The sequence below is a fragment of the Protomyctophum parallelum genome, assembly GCF_964188405.1.
Source record: "Protomyctophum parallelum genome assembly, chromosome: 3".
Taxonomy (NCBI): Eukaryota; Metazoa; Chordata; class Actinopteri; order Myctophiformes; family Myctophidae; genus Protomyctophum; species Protomyctophum parallelum.
In genome coordinates, this window is record NC_139698.1 from 18,647,719 (window position 1) to 18,665,472 (window position 17,754).

At 40.9% G+C, this 17,754-nt stretch overlaps 1 protein-coding gene across 1 annotated transcript; it reads right to left on the reverse strand.

Moving 5' to 3' along the window:
• Positions 1-7,368: 7,368 nt before the first annotated feature.
• LOC310855303 (uncharacterized protein) lies at positions 7,369-13,578 on the reverse strand. Its single transcript, XM_083760253.1, has 3 exons — positions 13,455-13,578; positions 12,661-12,777; positions 7,369-7,696 (listed from the first exon to the last, which is right to left on the reverse strand). The coding sequence occupies exons 1-3, from the start codon at positions 13,519-13,521 to the stop codon at positions 7,485-7,487; spliced, it is 396 nt and encodes a 131-aa protein (XP_083616379.1). The 5' UTR covers positions 13,522-13,578; the 3' UTR covers positions 7,369-7,484.
• Positions 13,579-17,754: the final 4,176 nt, after the last annotated feature.

Sequence of the window (17,754 nt, forward strand, 5' to 3'; positions counted from 1 at the left end):
CCGATTTTGTCGCTGTCGCTTTCCGATTTTGTCGCTGTCGCTTTCGATTTTGTCGCTTGTCGCTTTCCGATTTTGTCGCTGTCGCTTTTGTCGCTTTCGATTTTGTCGCTTTCGATTTTGTCGCTTCCGATTTTGTCGCTTTCGATTTTGTCGCTTGTCGCTTTCCGATTTGTTCACTGTCGCTTTCCGATTTTGTCGCTGTCGCTTTCCGATTTTGTCGCTGTCGCTTTCCGATTTTGTCGCTGTCGCTTTCGATTTTGTCGCTTGTCGCTTTCCGATTTTGTCGCTGTCGCTTTCCGATTTTGTCGCTGTCGCTTTCCGATTTTGTCGCTGTCGCTTTCCGATTTTGTCGCTGTCGCTTTCGATTTTGTCGCTTGTCGCTTTCCGATTTTGTCGCTGTCGCTTTCCGATTTTGTCGCTGTCACTTTCTGATTTTGTCGCTGTCGCTTTCCGATTTTGTCGCTGTCGCTTTCCGATTTTGTCGCTGTCGCTTTCCGATTTTATCGCTGTCGCTTTTATCGTTGTCGCTTTTGTCGCTTTCGATTTTGTCGCTTTCGATTTTGTCGCTTTCCGATTTTGTCACTTGTCGCTTTCGATTTTGTCGCTTGTCGCTTTCCGATTTTTTCGCTGTCGCTTTCGATTTTGTCGCTTGTCGCTTTCCGATTTTGTCGCTGTCACTTTCCGATTTTGTCGCTGTCGCCTTCCGATTTTGTCGCTGTCCGATTTTGTCGCTGTCGCTTTCGATTTAAACCCATCGTTTTTTTTCGTTATTTTTTTCAAATCCTCAAACATGATGAAAAACGGCGTGCTATAGTATGCCGTACGGTATGGGCCTAAGGTCACAAATGATGAAAAACGAGGATAATTATTTTAATCAAAAATTCAAAAAACCATGGGCTATAACCCATGTTTGTTTTTTTTTCATTTTTTTCAAATCCTCAAAAATGATGAAAAACGGCGTGCTATAGTATGCCGTACGGTATGGTCAGAAATGATGAAAATCGAGGATTTCTTTTTTTTCAAAAATTCAAAAAACGATGGGCTATAATATAAAACCTCAAAAATGATGAAAAACTGCGTGCTATAGTATGCCGTACGGTATGGGCTATAGCCCATGGTCAAAAATGATGAAAATCGAGGATAACTTTTCTTTTTCAAAAATTCAAAAAACGATGGGCTATAACCCATGTTTTTTGTTTTTTGTTTTCATTTTTTTCAAATCCTCAAAAATTATGAAAAACGGCGTGCTACAGTATGCCGTACGATATGGGCTATTAGACGATGGGCTATAACCTATCGTTTTTTTTTTCTTTCATTTTTTTCAAATCCTCAAAAATGATGAGGTAGCCCGTACGGTATGGGCTATAGCCCATGTTAAAAAATGATGAAAAACGAGGATAAATTTTTTTATAATTTTTTGAGGATTTGAAAAAAAAGAAAAAGAAAAAAAACCGATGGGTTATAGCCCATCGTTTTTTAATTTTTTGATTTTTTTTCAAATCCTCAAAAATGATGAAAAACGGCGTGCTATAGTATGCCCGTGCCGTACGGTATGGGCTATAGCCCATGGTCAAAAATGATGAAAATCGAGGATAATTTCTTTTTTTTTTTAATCTAAAAACGATGGGCTATAACCCATGTTTTTTGTTTTTTTTCAAATCCTAAAAAACTATGAAAAACGTTGTGCTACAGTATGCCATACAATATGGGCTATTAGACGAGCGTCTAAAAATGGGATAAAAAACGTCTAAAAATAGACGTCTAAAACACGTCTAAAAATAGACGTGTTTTAGACGTCTATTTTTAGACGTTTTTTATCCCATTTTTAAACGCACGTCTAATAGCCGGCTATTGCTAAGTGGGATGGTCAAAAATGATGAAAAACGAGGATTCAAAAAAAAAAATCAAAAATTCAAAAAACGATGGGCTATAACCCATGTTTTTTGTTTTTTGTTTTCATTTTTTTCAAATCCTCAAAAATGATGAAAAACGGCGTGCTACAGTATGCCGTACGATATGGGCTATTAGACGATGGGCTATAACCTATCCTCGTTTTTTTTTTTTTTTCATTTTTTTCAAAACCTCAAAAATGATGAAAAACGGCGTGCTATAGTATGCCGTACGGTATGGGCTATAGCCCATGTTAAAAAATTATGAAAAACGAGGATAAAAAAAATAATCTTTTTTTTTTAATTACCAACCTGCTTCCCTACCATGGGCCAGTGGGGCATGACCAGCTGGCCAATGAGTTTTTAGACTACCAGACCATTCCAGCGCTGCAGCAGGAGGACCCAGGGGATCTGATGGAGATGGGCAGCTTCTGGGCTGAGATGGCAACCAGAAAACACAAGGTAAGAATTATTCTTGCCTCATGTTCACAGTAATTCACAGTTCACAACTTGATTAAAGCCATATGCTAATGCTTTGAAAAATGAACTGCCAATTAATTTTAAAGGTGACTGGGGTATTCATGTTCCCGAGGCTCGCCACCATTGCCAAGCTGGTCCTGGTTCTACCCCACTCCAATGCAGATGCGGAGAGGGTGTTTTCAGTGGTGGGGTTGAACAAGACCAAGACCAGGAACAGCTTGGCCCTGGATGGAACCTTGTCGTCCATTATGGCCATAAAAATGGCTGACCTGGAGCCCTGCTTCAAGTGGGAGCCCTCCCAAAAGCTCCTCAAGGCTTCAAAGAAGGCCACAAGCACTTACAATATGGCACATAAGTCTTGAATGTATTTGTTAATGTTTTAAATATTTGTTAAAGTCTTGCTTGAATGTTTTATTTAATTTATTTGTTTACATTTGTGTGCTCCAAGTGGCAAATTTGTATTTGCAACAGTTACATGTAGCATTGAATGTGACTGTTGGTCACATTCATTTCAAGCACTTTGTCCCGTATTCAACATTCCTTTAAAGGTGCAGTGAAAAAGACGTTTTTCACACTTTTAGACCATATCCGTGGTCATTATATGGGCATACCTAACAATGGATGCCAATTTTTTTTGAAAATTCTCATTTCTGTGTGTTTTTATATCAAAGGTCCATAAAAACGATTGCATTATTTATTTATTAAAACGAAAACGTGCTGCGTGATGACGTGTAGAGATACACATCGATAAAAGCCAATAACAATGAAGCTCACCCGTTTAATTTCCCATATTTGCGCGTCCGTCCATCACAGGTGCTACTGATTACAGAATACCAGACAGAATACCAGACAGTGTATTACTCGCTTTCAACTTAATCATCACGCTAGAATATGTATCTGAAAACATTATATGGAAGAAATAAGCCACATAACAGTAAACTGGTTGTGCTGGCCGACCATATGATTTATAAACAAACAACACCACGCTGTTGCGCCTAGCATAGCTACCGTCCCTAGCTACCGTCCCATCGCCTGAAGGGATGCGACGCTCTGATTGGTTCAGAAACTTCAGACGGGTGTTTCATGTTGAAACACCATTTTCATGTTGTTCACCATTTCCGTTTCACTGCGCCTTTAAAGCACTTTTGTAAAACAGGCAGCTCCTTTAAAGCACTTTTGTAAAACAGGCAGCTCTATTAATGTGAAGAATGTTAACCCTTTCCGGGCACAGGGCGAGATCGGACGAGATTATTTTTTGATTTTATGCCGCCTAGGACGAGGTTGGACGAGATTTGTTTTTATATTTGCAGCCGCTATAAGACACTCTCCCCCACCCTGTGACAAAGTTTGGTAGCGCTGCGATAAAAGACAGGCCCTAAAGTATTCAATCACACCATGACAACACAGGCTGAGCCAAAAAATGTTCCCATGAGCCACAAAAAAGCAACAATTCTCCACTCCAGTCTGACCCAGAGTCGTCGCGGGGCACACTGACCCACAGCACATAGCAAGACAAAAGCAGATCAAAGACACCAGCGATCGATCAGGGCTAAAATGCCCCCCCAAAAAAAACCTGGCCGGACCCCCAAACGAGCCGGCGAGACGCTCATGCCAGGCTACGAGCGAGCCAGCGGGCAGCCTGTTGGTCGCCGCCGTGGAGCCGTGGAAGTCCCCGCTGAAGTGCGGCCGTGGACGAGCTGGCAAGCGGCCGCCAGGTAATCCAGGCCCTGGCCAAACCACAATGCATGCCTTCCTGGTTGCCCTTCCAAATCCAGAGACTGGATCAGAGATGGAAAGTTCAGACGAGGAGGAGGAACAGTCCAACACGCAAGGAAAAGAAAAAAGAAAACGAGATATTTCACCGGATCAGCTGGGAGCGGGACATCCGGCGGGGGGCGGGACATCCGGCGGGGGACGAAGGTGATTGGCTTCCCATGAGACCGAAACGAAAATGTGTTCAAAGGATAATGAGTAGGCTAGTAAGTGCAATTTTATTTAGTTTTATTTAGTTTCGGACGGGGGTGATCTCGTTGTGACCGGGCCGCCGGATGGAGTAAATGGAGTTACTGTTTGAGTCTCATTCATGGGGTGAAAATAAGATTTATTCAACAAAAACACTTTTTTATACTTTTTTTTACTTTAACTGCTTGAAGACAAATACTGTACATATATCAGATAAGTCAATATAGAAAAAGAAAAAAGTTTCAAGTGAGTATTCTGCTTGAGAGAGTGTCTTTCACAAAAGTGCTGTTTTCTCAGACAAATTATTTCAGAGGGCTGATTTTGATGAAACCATGACCTATTCAACTGCCTATAACTAAAGAACGGAACATGCTACAAACATAATTCTTTTTTTGGGGGAAAGATGAGACTTATCACTTTCATATGAGTTATTTCATGACATTGGGACATATTCACATAATATTATATATGGGCTTTGACAGATTGGTCAAATGTCCACATTGCCTGGAGGAGAAGGGGAATATAATGAAAACAAACATGGCCTGGAAAGAGTTAAAGGCATGTTTTTTTGTTTTTGTTTACAGAACTCATTTGAGGCCAAAGGAACAAAATAAACATGCACAAACTGAGCCATGCTTTCTCTTGTCATGTGTGTGTGTGTGTGTGTGTGTGTGTGTGTGTGTGTGTGTGTGTACTTAACTTTTGCCCCACTGTAGAGCAGAAAGTACTCACTTTTTAATATCGGAAAAAAGCATTTGAATAGGTACACTATTGTGATTCCTGTCTTTCAGCCTTGTTCTGTTGAGAGAATCTATTCAGTCTATTTTAAAAATAGGAAAGATAGCATACACATATTAGTTTGATAGTGGGTAATAAATATTGTGTGTGTGGTGTTGACTGTGCCAACCAACTAATGCCCCGCATGCCAATCACTATGCAGAGAGGGAGCACAAGCGATTAGTCTAAATATGAAATCGTTAAAACAGGCCAAATCAACGTTAAAACGGGCCAAATCGACATTAAAAAAGGGCAAAATCTTTCCACCGCCGGCGGCGAACGCGTCGCCGCCGCCCTTTGGGCGGTGTCTACCTCAGTCTCACTCTTGCCATTTTCTGTAAGTTGGCAGCCCTGGTAGTGTGGTTTCACAACATTAAACTTGACTGAATTCTCTTTGCTTCAGTATCACAGTCTGGACTCCAATAAGAGAATGTATTATGGATATAATCAACAATAAATTATAATTCTGTGTCTTTTTTTCATACCACTTAGTTGTTCACAGCTTGTTCTCAGTCACCATGCAGGCATCAGTGGAAGGAAGTGCAGTTTACAGAACAGGAAGCAGTTTCCGAATATATACCCTGCAGCCTTCTGATTGGTCCCTGACTGACTAACCAGCAGGATCTTGTTCCGCCCTGATTCCACCTTGTTTATATTAAATTAGTTAAAACATCTTTTTTGGAAAAATAAATAAAAACAACCAGCTTGATATGCCCAGTCACCATGCTGCACCTGTGATGTTCCTTTTTACTGACACCTAGTTTAAAATAAGAAATGAGTGAGAAACTGGCCCCCGTAAAATCTGAATCCCCCACCCACCCCTTTTTCCCCTCACTATAATTATGTTTTTTTCCCCTTTTACACTAGGGGGTTTTCATGATTCTGAATCCATTCCAAGGATTAGTTTCGCACAAAAAACACTAGTAAAACAAAAATGGCCATATAGCCGTCATCAAAAGGTGATGAGGTCAGCACATTTGGGCAACTGGCTATAGCTGAATTTAGACTCATATGACATCACAGGTTAATCTGTATTCCTTGAGCTTTTGGGCCTGTGGCAAGGTTAAAGTCAGTAAGTCACATACATTGCTGTATGTGGAAGTTGTTCCCCGCATTCATGATTTTAACCATCTCTTGGAGCGGTGAGCCACAGCCACGCTCAGGAATCATTTGTAGTTGATCTAACCCCCCAAATCCAACCCTTGATGCTAAGTGCCCAGCAAGGGAGGCATTGGGTCCCATTTGGTATGACCATGCAGTTTTTATTCTTTACTCTTTTAAAAAATCCTTCATTCAACCTTAAATTGCCCATTTTTTGTATTCATTATGAAAAGCAAAAGATACATTCGAACGTTTACAGTATGTCACTCAAGGAATAACAGAAAGACATGTTTATTTATTATTTCTCTCTCTCTCTCTCTCTCTCTCTCTCTCTCTCTCTCTCTCTCTCTCTCTCTCTCTCTCTTTACCACAGCCTCGTTAGGTTGACATTTGCAGCACACACACCATATAGCTAAAGCTAATATTATCTCACCACTACACCAATACTGATGTCACATGTTATATGAACTAACTAACACTGACTCTGCTACAGCATAGTTCCTCAGCTTATTGCTTCTGACGACAGCTTATCAGGTTTTAAATAAAATAAATAATAACGATATCCATGTCCTAAAATAATATCCTGTCTGTCGAGCATATGTCAAGCCGTATGACATAAGTAGTGGAAACAGATCAGCGGATCATCATGTGTGTTAAAACGAGTTATGCTTGATTTATTTCAACACATTATTTCATTGTATTTATTTGGTTTCTGTTAGGTGTCTTTTTTTGGATTCCAATTATGTAGCAAAAGTAGCAGATCGACAAGCTTCGCTTGAACTTCGCTTGAACTGGCATTAATTCACGAAAAAACAACACAAATATTGAATGTGGAAGGTTTTTGCAAGACAGCAACGTTATAACAGTGGTCTTCAACCATTTTCATATCAATGCCCGTTATTTGTTTCGGCATGTAAGCACTGAGATTTAGCCTCGTATAGACCCAAAACTATAGAACATTTTGTTGTCGTTGGATGAGACTTTGTCCACAATTCCATGCTGCATTGATGTGGTACCATAGGAGAGATAAAGCAGATGTTGGTCAAAATAAGAATTATTTTACATGCAGGCTTCTTGTAAATGAAGTAGAATAATGCAGGTGTTTAACTCTTGAGAGCGTAAAATGAAACCTGGTTTCATTTTACGCTCCCGAGACTTAAAAATCTAATAATGTTCTATTTCATGGTTACCAACTCTCCGTCATTTAGCTGGGGACCACCTGGAACCCTGGAACTGCATTATTATAACAATGGCGCCACCCAGTTTATACTGTCTTCAGTGTGAAAGCAGCAGTAATCCCAGCAGAGGTAGAAGCCACAGCGCTGCGTGGACGCGAGCCGCGGCGGCTCCACTGTGGTTGCAGAAGCTGCTGCTGCTGCAGCAGTTGATGGTGCTGCCGTTCCCGTCCTCGTCCACCGCGCCGGCCGCTGCAGCACCCAGACAGGTGGCCCTGCTGGCGCACTGCTTCACTATGGACTTACTGTTACCTGCACACAGCAACACACACACACACACACACACACACACACACGTGTACACACACACACACACACACACACACGCACGGGTAAATGTATTCATTTACCGGTAGCCATGTAATAAGTGGGATAATGAATAAATGGCTAGCAAGGTGGTCATTGGTCAAGGCGGCGGTAGACTAGAACTGAATAATGTTTATTTTTTTAGGCTTTCGCCTTTATTTCATATATTTTTTATGGAGGGACAGACAGTAGGCTGACAGGAAATGGGGAGAGAGATGGGGGGGGGGGGGGGGGTGACATGCAGTAAGGGCCGTCGGGATCGGGAGTCGAACCCGCGGCACACTGCCAGACTGGATTACCAGCCAAGGTGCCTGGACCGCTGAGCCACGGCCCAGGCCTCACCTATGCTTTTTTTTATGGCATAGGCAGCTTCGCCGGCAGAAACTAAACTACATGCAGCTGCAAGACATGAGACTAATTAATTAGAGTGACAGAGAGAGAGGAGTGTGTGTGTGTGTGTGTGTGTGTGTGTGTGTGTGTGTGTGTGTGTGTGTGTGTGTGTGTGTGTGTGTGTGTGTGTGTGTGTGTGTGTGTGTGTGTGTGTGTGTGTGTGTGTGTGTGTGTGTGTGTGTGCGTGCGTGCGTGCGTGTGTGTGTGTGTGTGTGTGTGTGTCAATTTAACAATGGTGCAGACGATCAGAAATCAGCAGAGAGTGAGCGACGTCCCTGGAAATTAAAATGTCTGGGTTTATCTGAGGCTTAGGCGGCGGTGGCTCAGGGGTAGAGTGGCCGGATGGTAACCGCAAGGTTGCCAGTCCGAAACTTATCAACAATGACCACCTAGCCATTCATTATCCCTTGCATAATCAATTGCATTGATGTCAGTATCATGGTTAGTATCATGGTCAGTATCATGGTCAGTATCATGTCAGTATCATAGTATCATGTCAGTATCATGTCAGTATCATAGTATCATGTCAGTATCATGGTCAGTATCATGGTCAGTATCATGTCAGTATCATGGTCAGTATCATGTCAGTATCATGGTCAGTATCATGTCAGTATCATGGACAGTACCATGGTCAGTATCATGGTCAGTATCATGTCAGTATCATAGTATCATGTCAGTATCATGGTCAGAATCATGGTCAGTATCATGTCAGTATCATGGTCAGTATCATGTCAGTATCATGGTCAGTATCATGTCAGTATCATGGACAGTACCATGGTCAGTATCATGGTCAGTATCATGGTCAGTATCATGTCAGTATCATAGTATCATGTCAGTATCATGTCAGTATCATGGCAGTATCATGTCAGTATCATGGTCAGTATCATGTGAGTATCATGGTCAGTATCATGTCAGTATCATGGTCAGTATCATGTCAGTATCATGGTCAGTATCATGTGAGTATCATGGTCAGTATCATGTCAGTATCATGGTCAGTATCATGTCAGTATCATGGTCAGTATCATGTCAGTATCATGGACAGTACCATGGTCAGTATCATGGTCAGTATCATGTCAGTATCATAGTATCATGTCAGTATCATGGTCAGAATCATGGTCAGTATCATGTCAGTATCATGGTCAGTATCATGTCAGTATCATGGTCAGTATCATGTCAGTATCATGGACAGTACCATGGTCAGTATCATGGTCAGTATCATGGTCAGTATCATGGTCAGTATCATGTCAGTATCATAGTATCATGTCAGTATCATGTCAGTATCATGGCAGTATCATGTCAGTATCATGGTCAGTATCATGTGAGTATCATGGTCAGTATCATGTCAGTATCATGGTCAGTATCATGTCAGTATCATGTCAGTATCATGTCAGTATCATGGTCAGTATCATGTCAGTTTAATGGTCAGTATCATGGTCAGTATCATGTCAGTATCATGGTCAGTATCATGGTCAGTATCATGTCAGTATCTGGTCAGTATCATGGTCAGTATCATGTCAGTATCATGTCAGTATCATGGTCAGTATCATGTCAGTATCATGTCAGTATCATGGTCAGTATCATGTCAGTTTAATGGTCAGTATCATGTCAGTATCATGGTCAGTATCATGTCAGTATCATGGTCAGTATCATGTCAGTATCATGTCAGTATCATGTCAGTATCATGGTCAGTATCATGGTCAGTATCATGTCAGTTTAATGGTCAGTATCATGTCAGTATCATGGTTAGTATCATGGTCAGTATCATAGTATCATGTCAGTATCATGGTCAGTATCATGTCAGTATCATGGTCAGTATCATGTCAGTATCATGGTCAGTATCATGTCAGTATCATGGACAGTACCATGGTCAGTATCATGGTCAGTATCATGGTCAGTATCATGTCAGTATCATAGTATCATGTCAGTATCATGTCAGTATCATGGCAGTATCATGTCAGTATCATGGTCAGTATCATGTGAGTATCATGGTCAGTATCATGTCAGTATCATGTCAGTATCATGGTCAGTATCATGGTCAGTATCATGTCAGTTTAATGGTCAGTATCATGTCAGTATCATGGTTAGTATCATGGTCAGTATCATGTCAGTATCATAGTATCATGTCAGTATCATGGTCAGTATCATGGTCAGTATCATGTCAGTATCATGGTCAGTATCATGTCAGTAGCATGGTCAGTATCATGTCAGTATCATGGACAGTACCATGGTCAGTATCATGGTCAGTATCATGTCAGTATCATAGTATCATGTCAGTATCATGTCAGTATCATGGCAGTATCATGTCAGTATCATGGTCAGTATCATGTGAGTATCATGGTCAGTATCATGTCAGTATCATGTCAGTATCATGTCAGTATCATGTCAGTATCATGGTCAGTATCATGTCAGTATCATGTCAGTATCATGTCAGTATCATGGTCAGTATCATGTCAGTTTAATGGTCAGTATCATGGTCAGTATCATGTCAGTATCATGGTCAGTATCATGGTCAGTATCATGTCAGTATCATGTCAGTATCATGGTCAGTATCATGTCAGTATCATGTCAGTATCATGGTCAGTATCATGTCAGTATCATGTCAGTATCATGGTCAGTATCATGTCAGTTTAATGGTCAGTATCATGGTCAGTATCATGTCAGTATCATGGTCAGTATCATGGTCAGTATCATGTCAGTATCATGTCAATATCATGTCAGTATCATGGTCAGTATCATGTCAGTATCATGTCAGTATCATGGTCAGTATCATGGTCAGTATCATGTCAGTTTAATGGTCAGTATCATGTCAGTATCATGGACAGTACCATGGTCAGTATCATGGTCAGTATCATGGTCAGTATCATGTCAGTATCATAGTATCATGTCAGTATCATGTCAGTATCATGGCAGTATCATGTCAGTATCATGGTCAGTATCATGTGAGTATCATGGTCAGTATCATGTCAGTATCATGTCAGTATCATGTCAGTATCATGGTCAGTATCATGTCAGTATCATGTCAGTATCATGTCAGTATCATGGTCAGTATCATGTCAGTTTAATGGTCAGTATCATGGTCAGTATCATGTCAGTATCATGGTCAGTATCATGGTCAGTATCATGTCAGTATCATGTCAGTATCATGGTCAGTATCATGTCAGTATCATGTCAGTATCATGGTCAGTATCATGTCAGTATCATGTCAGTATCATGGTCAGTATCATGTCAGTTTAATGGTCAGTATCATGGTCAGTATCATGTCAGTAGAGGAGATCTTGAATAAACAAGAAGGTGGCCGCACACACCAATAGCTAGAGTACCAATATTTATTAGGACAGCAGGTAAGACAGGAATATCAGTATCATGTCAGTATCATGGTCAGTATCATGGTCAGTATCATGTCAGTATCATGTCAATATCATGTCAGTATCATGGTCAGTATCATGTCAGTATCATGTCAGTATCATGGTCAGTATCATGGTCAGTATCATGTCAGTTTAATGGTCAGTATCATGGTCAGTATCATGGTCAGTATCATGTCAGTTTAATGGTCAGTATCATGTCAGTATCATGGTCAGTATCATGTCAGTTTAATGGTCAGTATCATGTCAGTGAGTTAAGACATCAACAGACATTTTAGCAGGCTGCATCAAGGATCTCTGATTGTCTTTCTACGCCAGACATGATTGTCTGCAGCACAAGTCACGACGAGGTCATATCATGACCTATTGGCCTACAGGTTTTAGAGAGTTACCCAGCACGTCTACGATGGTCATGGTCATGGTCATGGTCATGGTCATAGTCATGTTTCATATCATGACCTATTGGCCTACAGTGGTTTTAGAGAGCAGGCTATAGTTACCCAGCACGTCTACGATGGTCATGGTCATGGTCATCGTCATGGTTTTAGAGAGCAGGCTATAGTTACCCAGCACGTCTACGATGGTCATGGTCATGGTCATAGTCATGTTTCATATCATGACCTATTGGCCTACAGTGGTTTTAGAGAGCAGGCTATAGTTACCCAGCACGTCTAGTCGTCTACGATGGTCATGGTCATGGTCATGGTTTTAGAGAGCAGGCTATAGTTACCCAGCACGTCTAGTCGTCTACGATGGTCATGGTCATGGTCATGGTTTTAGAGAGCAGGCTATAGTTACCCAGCACGTCTACGATGGTCATGGTCATGGTCATGGTCATGGTTTTAGAGAGCAGGCTATAGTTACCCAGCACGTCTACGATGGTCATGGTCATGGTCATGGTCATGGTTTTAGAGAGCAGGCTATAGTTACCCAGCACGTCTACGATGGTCATGGTCATGGTTTTAGAGAGCAGGCTATAGTTACCCAGCACGTCTACGATGGTCATGGTCATGGTCATGGTCATGGTTTTAGAGAGCAGGCTATAGTTACCCAGCACGTCTACGATGGTCATGGTCATGGTTTTAGAGAGCAGGCTATAGTTACCCAGCACGTCTACGATGGTCATGGTCATGGTTTTAGAGAGCAGGCTATAGTTACCCAGCACGTCTACGATGGTCATGCATGTATCCAGCGGTTCGGGACATGTTTGATTGTCCTTGTTGCAATCTTCATTGGTCGCAGTGGAGCTGCACACGTAGCATGTCAACGACAGAGCTGGCAAAACAGAGAAGGACAAAACCAGAGACATTCAAGCATTGACCCTGCCTGGCACCCTTATTTGGGTCAAAATGTATTATAAGATGATTGTATACTTGATAGGTGACAGAACGTCATATATTTCATTTTCTATTATTGATTCGACTATGGGGATATTTTATAATTGAAGCAATTGATAGATTGCACAGTATTTATATACTGTATAATACAAATGTATATAGTGCGTTGACAACACATCACTTTGCGACACATCAATCAATAAGCAGTGTTGGAAAAAGTAGTCACATTTCGTACTTAAGTAAAAGTATCAATACTGCAATATAGGAATAGTCTGTAAAAGTCCGGAATTCTAAATGTACTTGAGTAAAACTACAAAAGTAGTACTGGCATCAAAATGTACCTTAAGTACCAAAAGTAAAAAAGTTCTCATTGTGCAGAAATGTCCCATTTCAAAATTTAAAATGGGGTTTTCCAAATGGACCCTTACAGGTTTGTGACTCAGAGTCATGGGGGCCGTCCTTTTAAGAATTCTGTGTATTATTTCAGTCTGACCAAAAGGCAGCTAATAGGGATGAAACATATCCTATCATCCCCACTGCCTATCGAAATGAATGACCAGAGAGGGGGATGTCAAAAGCACCCCCCCCCCCCATCCCCAGAGGAGGTGGTCTTACCTGGAGACAGAGAGGCAGAGAGCAAGAGAATGCAGAGCAGGATCTTCATGGTAGGAACGCCGTTCATCTCTGGACCCGATGTGTGAATGAATACAGTTATGTCTGTCAGGCTTGGGTTGGCTGCTCTGTGTGCGTGTGCATGTGCATGTGCGTGTGCGTGTGCGTGTGCGTGTGTGTGCATGCATGGTTGCATACACGCACGCACGCATGCTTTACCTGGCATGTGGTATGAAGCACGCCCTATGTCGCAGGTCCACCAATGCCACATGCCATCAGATAGAGGTCATTCCATAACGTTTTGGTGTTTGTGCATGTGTTCGTGTGTGTGTGTGTGTGTGTGTGTGTGTTAGAGGACATTCTTGGTGTGGTTCTGGTTTCACAGATACTTATCTTTACAGCTGTACGTTTGTCAGTCTTGTCAGTCAGACAGTAGAAAACAAACAATGCAGCGTATTCAACACACTGCAGCCAGCATCTCATTAGCATAGCAGGCTAGCCACATGTCCCTCCCAGCTGTTCTGGGGTGAACCTTTTGTGGAATATAGGCAATCTATGCCGTGCTTGTAGATCGGCTATTTTCGGGGAGGAGATTCGCAGTGGTGTAAAAAGTACTCAATTGTTTTACTTAAAGGTATATTCAGTGATTTCACTTAATTCAAATATCACTTATTTTTTTGTTTTGTTGTGATAATCCTCCCTACTATAGAGTGTGCTGGCCATAAGGAGTTCCTCCCTGTCCCCAGTTAACCCCTGGGGGTCAAAAAACCTTAGGTTTCGTTTTTGACTCTCTATCCTGATTGGCCGAAAGGCTGGGTCCCACAGCCAAAAACGAAACCTAAGGTTTTTTGAGTGAAATCACTGAATATACCTTTAAGTAAAAGTACCAATACTGCAATTTAGAACTACTTCGTTGCAAGTAAAAGTACGGAATTGAAAATGTGCCATTTCACTAGTTCAAAATGTGTACAATGCGTCGCAACGGATATAAATGCACGGCGGATATTTAGACCTGACAACTGATTCTACAAAATGTCTTCTAAGTCATGACAGTTTTCTGAAAAACCTATTATGTTTCTGTCAGTGGTCAGACAATTTCATGTCAAGGAAACCCAGATTTATATGTATTTGGCCGCCGACCCCCATCTGAAAGTATGTTGTTTCAGGGAGCCCCCTGAAGCAAAGATTGGAGTGAAAAAAAATCGATCTGAAAGAATATATATTCAAAGATTTGCGCCACATTTGAATGATTTTTCAAAAATAGCAGCTTGTAGATCTGCTATTTTTCAACAGCTAAAGTATAACATAATGCTTAAAACATGCACCGAAAGGGGTTCCCGACCTGAATTGGTTAAACATGTCTGCACGCACGCACGCACGCACGCACGCACGCACGCACGCACACGCACACGCACGCACACACACACACACACACACACACACACACACACACACACACACACACACACACACACACACACACACACACACACAAAAGTCACCAAAGCTGTAACAATAATGTGTATGTACAGTCCATGTACAGTGTTGTTGTGAGTTGAAGTCACGCGGTCTGGGACAACAAGGGCCGCTTTTTATCACGAGAGCCCCAGTCGACATTCTGCCTCCATAATGGGCTCCTTTCTCAGCGCCGACTACGTGATTACAGGAGGCCAGTGGCTGAGTGGGTAGAGACCGAGCGAGGCGGCAAGGTCACCGGTTCGCCGCCCAGTCTGCCTTCCAGTGTCCTTGAGCAAGACTCTTGACCACTAACTGCGTGGTAACATTTTGATAGACCATCAGCCATTTTGGGCCAAGGTGTGCTGCTTTTCTTTTCTACCTATCATTACACAGTAGGTTGTGTATGAAACATAACCTTTTGGCTAAATTTACTATGTGTAGCCTATGTTTCATTGTGCTGGGTGCCAATAACGTTAGTTGAAGCGTTTTCTTTAAACAAATTTGCTACATTTCATGATCTAGATTCACATATGAGTAAACTAAGGCACCAGTACTTGTTTCAGATGTTAGGTATATGTATTTATGACAGATGTTGTGTTGCCAAAATCAATATCACACATTTTACAAGCAAAAACAGCAGCACAAGATTTTCGTTTTTTGGTTATATACTTTTATACATTTCTGGCCTGTGACAAAATACTGCAGGACATTATGAGTAGAACTTTTAACCCAAAGTTCAGAAGGGTATTATCTATGAAAACATGCATTGAATGAGTAGTGCGCATGACGCGAGAACAAAATTAATTTTCTAGGCACTTTTTCATGGGTCCCAACACGGCCTACTATAGGTGAAGCTGAAACTGAATTTTAATAAAGGTCTGCCTTTTGAAAACTGCAACAACAGAAGATTGTCCCAGATCGCCTGATTTCGCCGTAAAAAATAAAATAAAATGAATGAATTTACAATTATTTATTGGGTTTCCAACTGTGTAGTGGGGCCATTGATGGAAAGACATGTGACTAAATATTGCTGCTGCAGGTTTGAAGGTATAATTCACATCACATTGGCAAAAAAGAACGTTTCATTATTATGACAGGTAGGAGACCTGCGGCATTGTGAGTATAGCTCTCTCTTCAGCTTGATTCATACTTTGACAGCATCACACACACACCGAAAATAGCCGATCTACAAGCTCACAACGCGTCACAGACGTGATGTGTTGTGAGCTTGTAAGGACGGCTATTTTTTAACGTGCCAGTTAGCAGTTAGTAGTAATAACGTAACAAAATCAAATTAGCACTGGTTAACTTTCACTTACAATACTACTATTTTAGAAAAGATATTTGAAAAAGAAATGGGAGGACGTTTGACTACATGGCTACTGGTGCACTTTATTAGTCGACTCATCACAACCTGTTACGTTAGTGTTTAAATTATAAAACGTTTCAGAGTCAGACACAATTTTAAGTTTGATAAGTAAGTGTATTATAATTATCACAATGACTTAATTCCTGTCATTCTGTCGTAGGTGTTAAGTAAAAAATAAATACAAAAGGTTAGTTATACTGAAAGCCTGTATCTCTCTGATCAATTCTCATCTAAAATGACTCCTGGCCAGTTTAAGTTAATGTTGTTAGATTCAATAAATAAGATGCCATTTTGTGGAGATAAGCCGCCATATTTGACATTTATAAATGATGTGAATATTATTGACATGTAGTGTTGCCAAAATAGCATAATTATTATTAACAAAGAAAATTATACCAAAAAGTGACTGAACACTATAAACAAAATGTATATCTGCTAGATTAAACACTGTATTCACGGGTGGTTAGGTGGAGCAAGGGGGAGCAGGTGAAGAATAACAATATAAAGTATGTGCTTTGTGACTGTATCTTTGTAAGTTTGAAATAAAAACAATGGTTCACAAAAGAAACATGTTTAAATGGCACCTAAACTCTAAGGCACTTTTGTGAGCTTGCTCCCATCTAAAGGCTAGAAATTGCCTAAAGAGCTAAGCTATGAAAGGTATAAAAATAAGTACAGTTAAAAAATATATATATATAAAAAACAACCTTGCAATGCAGTCATTGTATGCAATCAAAATATAATGTAGCAGGTAAGTTAGGCAGTCAAATAAAATAGCAACTTAACAACACAACTGTAACTTTACCCTGTAAAAGTCTTCAAACAGGTGATGAATGCATAATTAGGATGCAAAGCAAAGACCACCTGTGTTCTGATGATATAAATATTATAACCAGAAGTGTTGTCGAAATAACATTATGAACAGAATATACAGTAAGAAGCAGCTATTATAGGCTACTGATGCATCGTTAGTAATAATATGAGAATGATAACAAAACGATTAATTGGTTTATATAATCCCAGTAGGAGCAGACAGGACTACAACATTACATCACATCCTGTCTGTAGAGCAAGACAGAACTACAAATAGTGACATCATATCCTGTCTGGCGTCACATGCCCGAAGGGGAAGTGGGATGTTTCTGGACTTGACGAGTCTGAATCATACAGTATAATACATGTAGATAGAAGCAATAATGTCAATGCAGCTGCCATATTGGCAGGGGCATAAGCCATAATGCATGCATGTATGCCCCATGTATGTCTATAGCAGGATGTCTATCCACAATTAAAACCATCATAACTCGCTGAGTAGTCTACTCAACCAATTGTCTACTCAACCAATTTTCACAATTATTGTTTTCTGTCAGACATATAGTTATCTTGCCATAGATAGTAAACAGTAATGTTTATGCGACTAAATACAAGTAAAGGTGGCCTTACACTAGCCAATTTTTATTTTCAATCTGAAATCTG